Source organism: Ammospiza caudacuta, chromosome 9, assembly GCF_027887145.1.
Source record: "Ammospiza caudacuta isolate bAmmCau1 chromosome 9, bAmmCau1.pri, whole genome shotgun sequence".
NCBI lineage: Eukaryota > Metazoa > Chordata > Aves > Passeriformes > Passerellidae > Ammospiza > Ammospiza caudacuta.
Window position 1 is genome coordinate 16,455,578 of NC_080601.1, and position 12,931 is coordinate 16,468,508.

The following is a 12,931-nucleotide window of genomic DNA, read 5'->3' on the forward strand; positions in this document are numbered from 1 at the left end:
GGCCTACAGCTGGGACAGAGAAACTTCCTTACCCAACCTAAAGACTTAAACTCTTGTTACAGATAAAGATGTGCTAAAAAGGTAATTTCATTGACATCTGCTTTTCAAACTTTCTGTTTAAGAATAGATTCTAGAAAAGTGACCTATTTTAAAATAAAATGGTTTTTGAATAAAGCAACATTGGACTGAATCTCTGTGGGAGCTCAATAATAAGTAGAGTTTCAGGGGCAGGGCAGGAAAGCACATTAAAAGAAAAAAGAAAAGGGTTTACACTTAAATGGCATAATTTACCTTACAGGAATCTCAGCCAGGTTCTGCAGTACTTATTCAGAGAAAACCACTTTGTCTTTCACAAGGTTTGCTCCTGGATGTTTTTTATAGTTCATGAAAAATATATATATTTTTTTGCAACACTTAAAAAACCTTCAAATCCATTATGTACTTTCAACTTCTACCCATTCTGTAATGTTGTTAAAATGTCAACTAAAACTGCATATTAACATAAAGACATGGAGTTGTAAGAATATATCTTATAAATCTTATTTACCATGACAAGTGTGTGATTGCCTGGTAGTTTTTCCAATTTTGGTTTTATGGTGGTTTTCAGAAGTGCCTTGGAAAGAGACTATAGCTAGGCTGTAGCAAGCATGCAGAAAAGGGGAAAAATTATGTACCAGCTGACATTTATGAAACAGAATATAAGCTGAAGTTGGATATTCCTCATTCTCCACCCTCTTTTATGCCTGTGAATAAGACCACATCATAATGAACTTGGTGGCCTTTCATTCTTACACCTTTATAAAGGACCCTATAAAGCAGGTGGGACAGTAGGCAATTTCCTAGGTCTCTAGCCTCAAAATGGTATCTGCATAAAAAATAAAGATGCAAGTCTTTGGACATATAGAAAAAGATTCTCAATAAAGCTTGCAGTTTTAAAATTATAACTACATAGCAAAACAAAAATTGCAGGGAGCAGGTTGGATGAATAAATCAGTCTTTGCATCCTAACAGAGAAACTAGTCTTTCCATCCTACTACTGAGAAAAAACATTCACTGCAAGAAAAAGTTTGTTGTGTAAAATAGCTTTTACTTTTGCTTGCTGCATCGTTTGTTTTCTGCATTGGCCTTTAGTGATAGTTGCAAATCACTGATTTAATTTCATACCTCATGTAAATTTCCTATCATTTGGTAGATAGTGTTGAATCATAATTCCAGATTAACAATATTCACAACATGCCATCACCTTGACAATTACAGTATGGAAATCACCAGTGCCTGTAATTGATGGCATCAAAGGCCTCCTTGTCTTTCTCTGAAATATCAAGGTCTGCATATCAGTGCAGTCTTGTGAATCAAGATTTGACCTACAGAAGCATATAGTTATGCTTATGCAGATTTTACCTAAGATAAAAGGAAAATATGTATTCATGTTTTTTCAAGTTGCAGAAACACCTGCATGAACTTTTGTTCCATGTTATTCTAAAGCCCACTGAAACTGGCTTTCTTAATGTGAGTGAATGCTTACCCATAAACCAAGATCACCACAACCCTGAACAGTCTACTTTAGATTTACCTGCTCCCTTGAAATTGCTAAATTTTATTTTTTAATTATTTGGAGAACTCACATCTCATGATCAATGACTGTATCAAATAATTAATTGGCAGCCTTTTCAGTTCAAATTAGTCTAAAAACCACAAGAGCTCACATTGTCTCTTTTTTTGTTGCTGTCGGAAATTGAGAGGTCTGATAAGAATTATGTTTTGACATAGCCTCTGTAAAATTATTGAGGTTTATGCCTTTGTTTGGAACTATCAGACTTCTTCAGACTAAATTACTAAAATGACTAAAATTTATTGAGTGCTACAATTTACAATGCTCAGACTTGCACTCTATATTTTTATTTTGTACACTAATTAAAGGCAGCTTTTTGTATTCACAAATTCTCATGTATAGCTGGATGATTAAATAGGCTTAGATTTATTCCTAGTGATAAAAAGTCAATTTTTTTCATCTTCAAAGCAGATTGGTTTGAGAGAGATTTTCCTGTAGCTATCAGTCAAAGTGATCAAATTTGGCAAAATGAATGAAGGACAAACAATGGCAGAGAAAAAGGAGGAAAAAGATGCTTAAAAAGGTGACTTTCAAAAATACTGTGCTCTTTAGATCTATCGCCAACTTTCCCCCCTTCCTACATGACGTAGTTTCCTTTTGCTCATTTTCCTCATTCATGGTCCTGTGTTTGATATCCCTGCTAATTGTCACAGAAAGCTTCTGATATAGTTGACATTAAGCTGTGCCAAATTGCTGAGCAGAGAACATGACTTGAGGAGCAGTGAGCTCCTGAAAATCCTCCTGTGAATGGCTGAAGGTTTAGTGGTCCCTATTCAAAAAGTCATGTTGATGGCTACCTCCCTTTAGAAGTCTATGAAACAGTTATGGATTTTTCTAGACTTACAGTAGAAGCTGACCAATGTATTTGCAAGTATCAGAAATTGTTATACTCTATGTTTGGTCTGGAAATGGAATTGCTAAATTACATTTATTATATTATAAAAGGTTTAAGAGAAAACCCACATTAGGTAATGGTACATGGAAGATGAGAGCTGTGATGTTAGTACTGCAGCAGCAAACTCCTTTTGCAGCCTGTCAGATGCATTTAGCAGTGAGTCTTTTCCCTTCTGTGTCTTGTTTTCATAATGTTTTAAAGTACATTCTTTGACAAGCATTCAAATGCTCTGTTGTGTGCTGAATGATTTCAGCATTCTTGATTCAGTCTTTTTCTTGAATGAAAATTTACTAGGCTTTACTGAAGCCAAATACGTGCACAGCTGTATCTACCTTTGCTGTATGTGTGAGTTCTGGTGACTGAGAACCTAAACAGTTCAAATGGGAAGTTACTTGTTGCTGTGTTTATGGAGTTCTGCTCTTTGAAATTTGAGAAATAGTAGCAGGAAATCCGAGTAACACAAAATCTGAAAAGTTACCAATTTATTCAATTATAAAACCTTAGTAAGGAGGAGTAACCTCTTTCTCTATTTCTTCTTTGAACATTTATTGGCATGACTGTCTGTTGTGTAGGTTGCATGTCAGACTAATGTCAAAATAACTGAGGAATGTGAGGATTCCTTTTGTCTGCCATACAATCTAGTATTAATTTTGAATGTATAAGGTAAATAATTTCATTAAATGTCATCCTTAAAATGATTCATTCACAAAGAAATGTACTTCCTTTCAGTAATTTCTTATGGCATGGCAGTAAAGCTTGAGCTCCCTTTACCAGTACTGTTAATATGTATAATATTGTACAAATGCACTGTGAATTGGAGGGAGAGGCCTAAATTCTCAGAAGGTCCACATTTGGGACTGCATTTTTTCTTGAGATCTTGTTTGAGTGGTTTCCTTACCTTAAACCATTTACTTCAGAGACATCTTTCTGATTTTAGCATTTTAAAGACACAGCATTTTGTTTACCCTATTGTATTATTCTTCTCTGGTATTTTTACCACTATTCTTAGTTTTATGTCTTGTATTATCAGCCACCAGTGTAAGAGCTGCTCTGGTGCAGTGCAGGGTGTGACAGGGGACCCTTCCCTGAGTTCTTTGGCCTTTGTACAGTTCTGCAGTTGAGCTGGTTGGTTTAATTTTTGCAGGATCTGATTGACAGTTCATCACTGGTGTCTCTAAAACAACATGCCTAACACAAGTAGGATTATTGGCAGCCTTTATCTGCAGTGAGACAGTGAGGAGCTTGGAAAGGAGAGCATTGACATCCCCAGTAGGGCGGGTGATGGTCACCAACAAAACGCTTTTGCTCAGCATGGATGTAGACCCAGTCACACATCCACTGTGAGAACTATTCTTCTACCAATGTACAAAGAGTGAATTTGACCTTAATTAGGTGACTGCTAGGTAATCAGGAGGAAGAGCCTTTTAGGTTGGGGAGAAGAAAAGCCCCTCAATTATGCAGATATTTACAGACATACAATTCCATCCACTTAGCTCCAGAAAGTGGCACATTTTGATAGAAGGTACTGCTATTTTTTGAGTAATGATACAGAATTGGAAAAGTTGCATGTATTTTAATTGGTCATATTGCCAGGCACTTTCCCAGCAAACCTAATTAACTTCAAGCTACAGAGCACCGTTAACAGATGGGACTTTTTGTCTTGTATTTTTTTCACTAATTAGGAAATCTCAGTCTTTTCACATTTATAGATTTAACAGAAGTTTTCATTTTATTGTCAGTATGTCAGTAGAAAGTTGAGAAAAACCCCAATCTGTATCAAGAAAGCAAAGTGAAGCTGAAATATTAACATATATTGAAGCATGTACAGAACAGATGACAGCAAAAATGCTTTTTGAAAATCTTTCCTCAAATCATATTTAAACTGTGTGTGGCAAAGCATATAGAGGTCCTTTTTTTGTTTATTTGTTAAATTTTTTTTTTATTTCTGTTTCTGATGTGTACTCTAATAATTCCTTAATTTTGATTTCACAGCATTCCTTATAAAAAGCAGTCTGCCCAAATGAGATGTAGTCTGTTCAAGTCTATGCAAGAAAGCTGAATCTTTTATTGGAGAGAGAAGAAAACAGTTTGTGGCAGGGAGACTGAATTTGCTAATTCTCCTTAGTATGGTTTCATTCAGAGATGTTTCATATTCTATTCCCCGTGATTTATTACATCAGTTACTTACTACAGTCATGAGTAGTTAGGCAAGCTCACAGTGATTCAGGCCTTTACCATGGCTTTTACTTGTACCTTTCAGATATTCCCAAATTACTGCTCTGATGCATAAATTAGATATTTGGGAACTAAATACGTGCAAATTTTTTTTTTTTGGTAACTCTTCTCTGTTTGCTCTTATCTGTTTTCTGTCCCAGAAATAATGTTGTTTCTATATTTCTTATCAATATTGTTCAAGTCTGTAAAAAGAGATGCATTACATATGAACTGTATTTTTAAAGATGTATTTACCATAAGTACAGAATTTTAGTTTTAGTAATAAATTAAAACCTTATTATACTGGGTAGTAGCTTAGTGGTACCAAAAGTATAGTTCCAGAAAAATTGGCAACAAGTTTATCATAGAGTTACTGACACCTTTCTACTTAAATAAAACCCTTTAATGCACAAAACCCCTTTGCTGTCATAGGCAGTGCTGCTGCCGCTGATGCCATGTCCTGTTTGGGGTCTTGCTGGCTGCTGTGGCCTCAGGAGAGCTCTCAGCTGTGCAAGATCCCCTGCAAACACCTGTAGTGAAGGGAGTGGGTGCCCTGATGAGTTGACATGGAGTATTCCTGCCAAATCCAAGCAAGAGGGAGAATTGAGAGCCTGGAGAGGTCGAGTAATGTGCTTGTCACACATCACAGGAATGGTAGGACTAAGGACAATAACCAAGACTTCTGATTACTCATGGTCATCAATCAGAGCTCTTGCTGGACTACTTTGATGCCTTTTGGTTTTAAAATTAAATCCTTGATATGAATTTTCTGACAGAAGTTTACGGAGAATTTACTGCCCACTGGTTTATCAGGTAATCATTTCTCACTCCCCTTCACCATCTCTTTTGGATAAACTCAGACTTGTCTTGGAAAATGTAAGCCTCTATGAGCTTTGCTGAAGGGGAAAATTTATATAGCAAAAAATCTTGTAAAGCTGCCAAATTTACAGTACTGTTTTTATTGTGTGCTGATGACTAAATTAGTTACTGTAAAGTTTAATACCTGATGAACTTTTTAGTTAACTCCTTTTTGTGTAATAGCGGTAAACAAAAAAAATCGTAAAATGTCACTGAAAGGAAATGACTTGCATGTAAAATCTTGTAAAAGATTTTCAAGTCTGGGTTTCTGAAAAGTTTTTAATGTGGCTATAAAAATTGCAAAATTTGGATTTAGTGTTTTAGTTGCTTCAAGCTCAAAAGGAAGATTTAATAACTCAGAGTTAGTAATTAAGTATCTAAGTTAGCAATTAAGTTAACTCGGGTACTAAGAGTTGGCAATTTTAGGTAAGATACTCTGCATCTTCTATGGTCAAGAAGGTCTCACTTTTGTTAAATTGCAGAGATGTGGGTGCATCTCCTAGAGTCTACAAAGTAATGCTGGGATTGCCAAGCTAGAAGGAATTGATAACTTCTGAAATGTAACTTGAAGCAGGTAGATCCTTAGATTTTTATGGTTTTCATTTCTAACAAATCTGGAGAAGCAAATTCTGTCTGTCTATAAAAGAACTACAATTGATTTCTTATTTGATGGTTAAAGGACATTTGGGGTTTATATTTAAGGTATGAGAATTTTCATCCAAGTTAGATCAAAACATCAGGCTATTCACATCTTAGTAGTGCAGACATTTGTAACAAAAGTTTGATGGATCATTGAGGCTTTAGCTTTATGTATACAGGAACTAATTAGTGTTCTCCATAACTAATTATAAATATAAAAACAAATGAAATTTTATTTTAAAATCATAGCTGATAAAACTGAGTATCTTATTAAGAGATTTTACTGTGTGAATATAGAAATGAAAACCAAGTAAATTTCAAAAAATACTAGTAACTAAAAACCTACTATATTCTAAGGATTACAGTGGCTTTTGGGTAGAATAATTTAACCATAGAATAAGAGTTTGAAAGAAATGTTTTCGAAGAACAGTACAGAAGAGATTGTTGTCAGAAAAAATAAGAACTCTCTGATGCCCCAAGGTGTTAGGGGTTACAGATTTCTGAAAGTTTTTGGGTTTTTTTTCATTGCATACTTCCTATTTTAATACTTAATTTTGGAGGAAAATAAAAAGAAATGATTATTCCTTTTTGATTTTCTGCTTTGCCTCTTGAGTTCTATGCTATTTTGTATTAATTATGTTTGGATAATTTAATCTTGTATAAGCACGAATTTGCCTTTGAAACTTCAAAGAGTTCTGTTTCAACTTTCACAGGACGTTCAAGCGTTACAGGGTATGAGAGTCTGAAGTTCCTGCTCTGGAGTCTCTTCATTAACAACTGTAGCCCTCCTGTCTAATGAACCAGCCTTCTTGCTTTCCCCTTTTTCTTCAATAGTGCAGTTTTGGAGTTGTAGGGGGAACAGTGCCACCCCTTGGATTATCCCTTTGTTACATGGGCTAGGGCCTGAGCCTATTTGGGACAGTGTTTCTCGGAGTTGGTGCTTGCCTGCAGTATTATTATGCTGTTACACCCTTATCAAAACTCCCCTTTTTTTCTTTTCGTATTTATTATGAATGCCTAAATTTTGACTGCAGTCAAAGCTCTTCTAGAACATCTTGGAATCAGTCAAAACATTTTTAGTTTTCCTTAGATGAATTTTATCTGCAGCTTCTCTGACTCTTGCCATAAAAAGGCATTCTTCATTTTTGTTTAAATCTGGGGCTGGATTTTTCTGTTCCTTTTTTTATGATAGATTTAGAGATATGCAGCAAGTATTCCATGTATTTCCCCCTCTTTTCTTTAATCAGATTGGTGTTTATTTTTAATTTGTTAGTAAGTGCTTAGTCAGTATAGCTGTTAGCAAATGAGTTCACATTTCACAATCTTATACAAACAGCAAGCTATTATAAATTAAAGGATTCTTTCCTTCTGTACAGAGGGTTATAATAGATGTGTAGCAATTGCAATGTTTTGGCAAACACGTTGAAATAATAAACAAAGGAAGCAAACTTATTGCCATGGCCTAGTTAACAAGAAAGGCAGTAATTCACATACATGTGTGCTTTTCCCTCCCTCAGATTTGAGTTGCTGTGACTTTGGGGTATGGGTCTATGTTTGTAACACCCCTCTAGCCTAGTAAGGTCTCTAAAACAGTTATTATCTTCCCTGGCAGTCTAGGGAACACTAGAGCAAACTCAGTAATTGTCATCCTGGGTCTGAATAACCAGCTTACCCTCCACGTTCTTTAAATGGGAATACAAAAAACTTACATCTGGGACATTATCATATAGCATACAAGGGTTTGGGGTTTGTTAAAATCTATTTCTTTTTTTAAAAATTTATTTTATTATGACTTTAACCTGATTGGTTCAGGCTCTGCTTTTCCCACACACTTGATGGTTTCAATTTCAGCTCAAGTCCCCTGTCACTTAGCAAAGGAAAAATGTGTTTCTCTGCTAGCAGGTAAAAAAAATGGAGTTTCATTTTCCATTCTCTTCTGATACCCTTTCTATGGTTTGTTGAGACATTATGTATCATGTTGTTTCAAGGCAATAGAAGAGAAAATAAGCCTTGATTTAAAATCAGATGTGTATATAAATATATATATATTTTTGCATTTTAGTGGCAGTTACGTGGACTATCCCAGAACACCTGAAAGCCTTAAGTGTTTTGGAAGGTCTCACCCAGAATCTCTGTAAGATTTAGGCAGCACAGTGATGATTAGCAAAGGATTGGCTATAACTGAAATGTAGCTGATGCAGTGTTTTGCGGGGTTTGCTCTACAGGACTCCTTTGGGTCAGAGGCAATGACTGAAAGTCATAACTCAGGACTTGCTATGTGAAAAGGAAAATAAAAGTTTTACAAAGCCCTTGTGTGCTTTGTGAAACTTGAATGAATAAGAAGAGTATTTATAGAGTCCCAAAAGGATTACAATCTTAGTTTTTAAAATTTCATTTCCAGCATTAAGTGGCCATCTCAGCATTCTGCAACCCAAGACTCCTGCCGTAGGGTAAATCTCTTTTGTCCTGTGGCTTTTTTGGGGTTGTTTTTTCTTCTTTTCTTTCTTCTGTTATTTATAGGTTGTTTGCTTTTTATTGTTTCTTTATTGCTATTTTCTTTCTTTCTTTTTTTTTAAGCGATACCTATATTTAATAGTGGCTTTGAGGGTGCTGTTACTATAGAAATGATTCCACAGAATGCAGGGTAAAACATTACCACTAATACTTGACTTTAAATTATTTGAAAGTGAATAGCTGTGTTTAAAACTGGTTTGGGAAAAGCAAATTTTTTGCCAAAATTGTAAGCTCTGTGTTCTCAGAACACTCAGCACTCTTTAAAATTTTGTTTTTAAAAAAAATCAGACTTCACTTGAAATGGATTGATAATAAATTATGGAGCAGATTTGATTCAGATTGAAACCGTGTTTGTATCTATCTTGGAATATTCCAACAGGTAGGGCAGAGTATGTATAATAATGTGATTCCCACTATCTTAATTCAGAGAAAAATGGGCCTTAGGATTGCTGCTAATCATAATTTGGGATATATAGTCAGATAACAATCCACATGTTCTAGTCACCACTATAATTTCTTGTGATGGTGAGACTACTACCAGTTGATATGCATTTAATAGCTTATTTCACCTTGCAACACCTGTACACAATGAAAGAAGATTTAAACTCTAGATGTTAACAGAAATAGATTAGACTTAGGTAGTAAAAATGTTATTTCAATGCATTTCATGCTTTGATTCTTGAATTTGATGGACAGTTCTCACTGGTTCAGGTGATAATGCATCAGACAAGACAACAGATACTTGTACTCAGGCAAAGTACTCTTTTTCAGAAATTCACAAAGTAAAAAATATTATGGTCAGCAGGATATAAAAGTAAAGAAAAATTATTTAAGCTTTCAGTTGAATAGTTATTTTAACAATTAGTATTAATTATGTAACATTCATACATTAATGATGTTTTATTGGAAGATATGTACATGTTTGATATTGGCCATGCAGAACTTCAGAGTTTGCTTATGTAATAATTATTATACCGTGCTTCAGATGCTGCCTTTACAGCACTGAGTGACAGCTGGGAGCAGAGGGATGTCTACACTGTTTCAGAAAGTCTGCTTAGAATGAAAACCTTGTGTGTCCCCTCCTTGCACTGTGATCCTCACTCAGGCTTGTTGATAATACAGCAGCTTCAGAAAGAAGTCTGAAGCCGGTATTGAATCAAGACGGTTTTATTCCAGTACTCATCTGTAGCTTTAAATGTTAAGACTGTCAACAAAACTTTTATCATGTGCTGCATCAAGTTTTGCTTTAAACTATTTGACAGTTCTCTGTAGTCTCTATGGACATGAGTGCATTCTTACAGTTTTCCTGTGGGTTTCACATCCATATAAATGGAAGTTTGGTCACTCTTGGTTTATGTACCAATGAGCAATCCTGACAAAGAGGTCTGGTAAAGCCAGATTTTTTTGTCTCTTTGTAATGCAAGAAAGCATTCTTTGATGATATATAATGTTTGAAGCTCAAGTAGGACTAATTTCCTAAAGAAAATAAGAGCTGAAATTAAAGTAGTTTATGATTTATTTTTGTTGTCTTTTTTTTGTTTGTTTTTCTATGTAAAAGAATTAATGGTTAATGGTGTTAAATAATTACTCTTTTCTTTTCTTTTGTAGGTTGTCTTAGTCTTCGCTCTTAGTATTGGTGCTCTTGTAATATACTTCATAGATTCATCAAAGTGAGTATTTGAGTACATTTTCCTTTCTCTCCTTTCCTGCAGCAATTATACATCTCTGAATTTCTCCATTCATCTACTTCAAATCAGTGCTTGGTCTCATCGCCTGAGTGCAAAGAACTCTATAATAGCAAAGGTTCTACAAAAATAACTCAAGGAAAGGAAAAAATATTACATAAACTGAATTGAACACAGTCACATTGGATCTGTAGAATGGATAGGAAAACTACTTTTGTGTAGTTAGATTATACATACTCTTGCAAAATTATAGTTTTTATATTCATTACACATGTGTACAATCTTTCTTTCAAAATCAAGACTCGGATAAGAAATGCAGACTAAAAATATTTGTAAGGAAGTTGCAGTTTGGAGGAGGAAAAAGCATCTGGGGAAACTGACAAGAATACTTCTGAAAACCTCTGCATGCATTAGACAGTATGAGCATCTCTGTGTTTCCAGCTTCTGAGCGTGATAGGTTTCTACCAAGATAAGGTGAACTAATAATGCTCTGCAAAGCATATCAGTATTTTTTAGGTTTACTCTGATGTTATCATACAGTGGTGTGGTTTTGGCCAGGCAGAAGAAAATTTCATCAGACTGGGTGGTGGTTTGATACAAACAAGATATCTCAGACCATATTCTGATACTGTTCATACTCCACCCTTATGTTCACATCGAGCTGGGCACTGTCAGTGTTGTAACAGGCACACTGGTAGCCTAACACAGAATAAATGAATAAAAAGGGACTTAAAAAAATATTCTTCCTTGAATGCAGCTCTTTTGGGAGAGTGATATTCTGAAGAATCAATAGCAATTTAAAGTTCTATGATGACATGCTTGTGCTTTCTCTGAGCTAGTTTAAGCCTTTCCATTTCTGCAGCTGTTAAGATTGTACGCCAGAGTCAGTCCATGTGAGCCTGCCTAGTGTCTGTAATGGTAGTAGTAATGTTCTAAACCAGTCATTCTGTGACTCAGAAAATCAGACATTCCACTGCTGACATCTGTACATCCTGGTATTTAGGATGTGGTGGCACCAGCAAAAGACGTTCTTGGGTATGTGGATGCCAGCTCTGTGTTGTGCGAGTTTGAAGCCGTAGATGTGTCAAGTATAATGCAAATAACTAAAGCAGAGGTTTTCTTTGTGGGGAGGGGCCATGTGGTGGGAAAACTCAAGTTCTGTCTTGAGCTGCCTTGGAGTGGGGACAATTGGTTTTCCTTCTTAATGTTGTAATGAGTGTTTCTGTTAATTTTAGCAGTTTTCCCTTAATATGTCACCACTGAAGTATGTAAAGTGGTCCCTTTCTGAAGACTTCTGCAAAATTTTTTAAAGCAAAGTGGCAAAACTTCTAGATACCTGATATTTCCAGGTCAAAAATGTGGAATAGATAAAAACCTGTTTTTACTTATGTTTCGATTTCAGATCAACTACAGCTATTTGTCAGGTTGATTGGTTTTTGTGAAACTAGTGCAATATATAATGAATTTTTGGCACTGCATTTTTGAGTCTTTGACTGTTTTCCTTAAGAAGAACAAAGCTGACAACATGGGAGACTTGAGCTTTCTTTGGGTCACCCAATCCAAGTACTACTACCAGCTTATTGATTGCCTGATCAACAAGTGTTTTAATGGGGTATTTCTCTTGGTTTTCAGTCAACATTTAACTCGTGCTGCAGTTTAAATTCAGGAACCTGATGTTAGCATACTGTACTATACTGTACTTGCACACTTTTTCTTCAGTTTCTCCTCCTTTCTCCCCTTTTACCCTTCTTTAGTTCTACACACACATCTTGGTGTGGATTAATTTATGGTAGAACACCCTATATATATCCCCAAAGGGAAAAGTTCTGCTTAATTTTATTCTGCTGACCTGACACCCATTTCAGCAATGCAGAATCAAATACAGTGTTATATCAGTGTATTGAAGATCTGCAAGTGCATGCTTGTAAAAAGTCATTCTTTTGAGAATTTGGTCAAATTATTTTGTATATGGATGACTTTTCGAAAGGACTGTGATTTCCTCGAGGAAAACAGTTTTCTTGTGCTTCTTCTATCTCCTGTGATGCCTTTGAGTTCATTTTTTGGCTGTTGTATTTATTATTTAGGGTGAAGCAAGTCTGTTTTAACTATGCTAAGAGTTAGACTTTATGATTCCAATCTAGGTGATTTTTGTCTACTTTTTCAGCAGCAATTTATCTGGAAACATGTCAGAGATACTATACTAGAACTTAGTTACCAAAACATTGCAATGTGAAAAGTCTGATTTTTTTGTTTTGGAGGATTCATGCTGGTTTCTTGCCATTGCATGAGAATAAAATAGGAAGGAATGATGCATTGGAAATCTATATATTTTTTTTGAGAAGTTTCCTGTGTGACAGCACCATGAGAAAAGTGTCATTAGCAAATTCTCTTGGAAAGTCTTACTAGAATTTTTTTTTTCTCCTGAAAGCAGCACTGTGTCTCAAGTCCTTATGAATTCTCTTGTGGGAACATTTGAGGCTAAGTTGTGATAGTGTACTGTGTTTGGCTTTCCTG

General features: G+C 35.3%; 1 protein-coding gene across 7 annotated transcripts in view; it reads left to right on the forward strand.

The window, feature by feature from the left end:
• Window positions 1–12,931, forward strand: part of KCNMA1 (potassium calcium-activated channel subfamily M alpha 1) — a 409,069-nt gene that overhangs the window by 171,629 nt on the left and 224,509 nt on the right. For all 7 annotated transcript variants that reach the window (XM_058810475.1, XM_058810473.1, XM_058810476.1 and 4 more), the window contains one exon: window positions 10,341–10,402. In XM_058810475.1, the coding sequence (XP_058666458.1) occupies window positions 10,341–10,402 (62 nt within the window). The remainder of the gene's footprint in view (window positions 1–10,340; window positions 10,403–12,931) is intronic.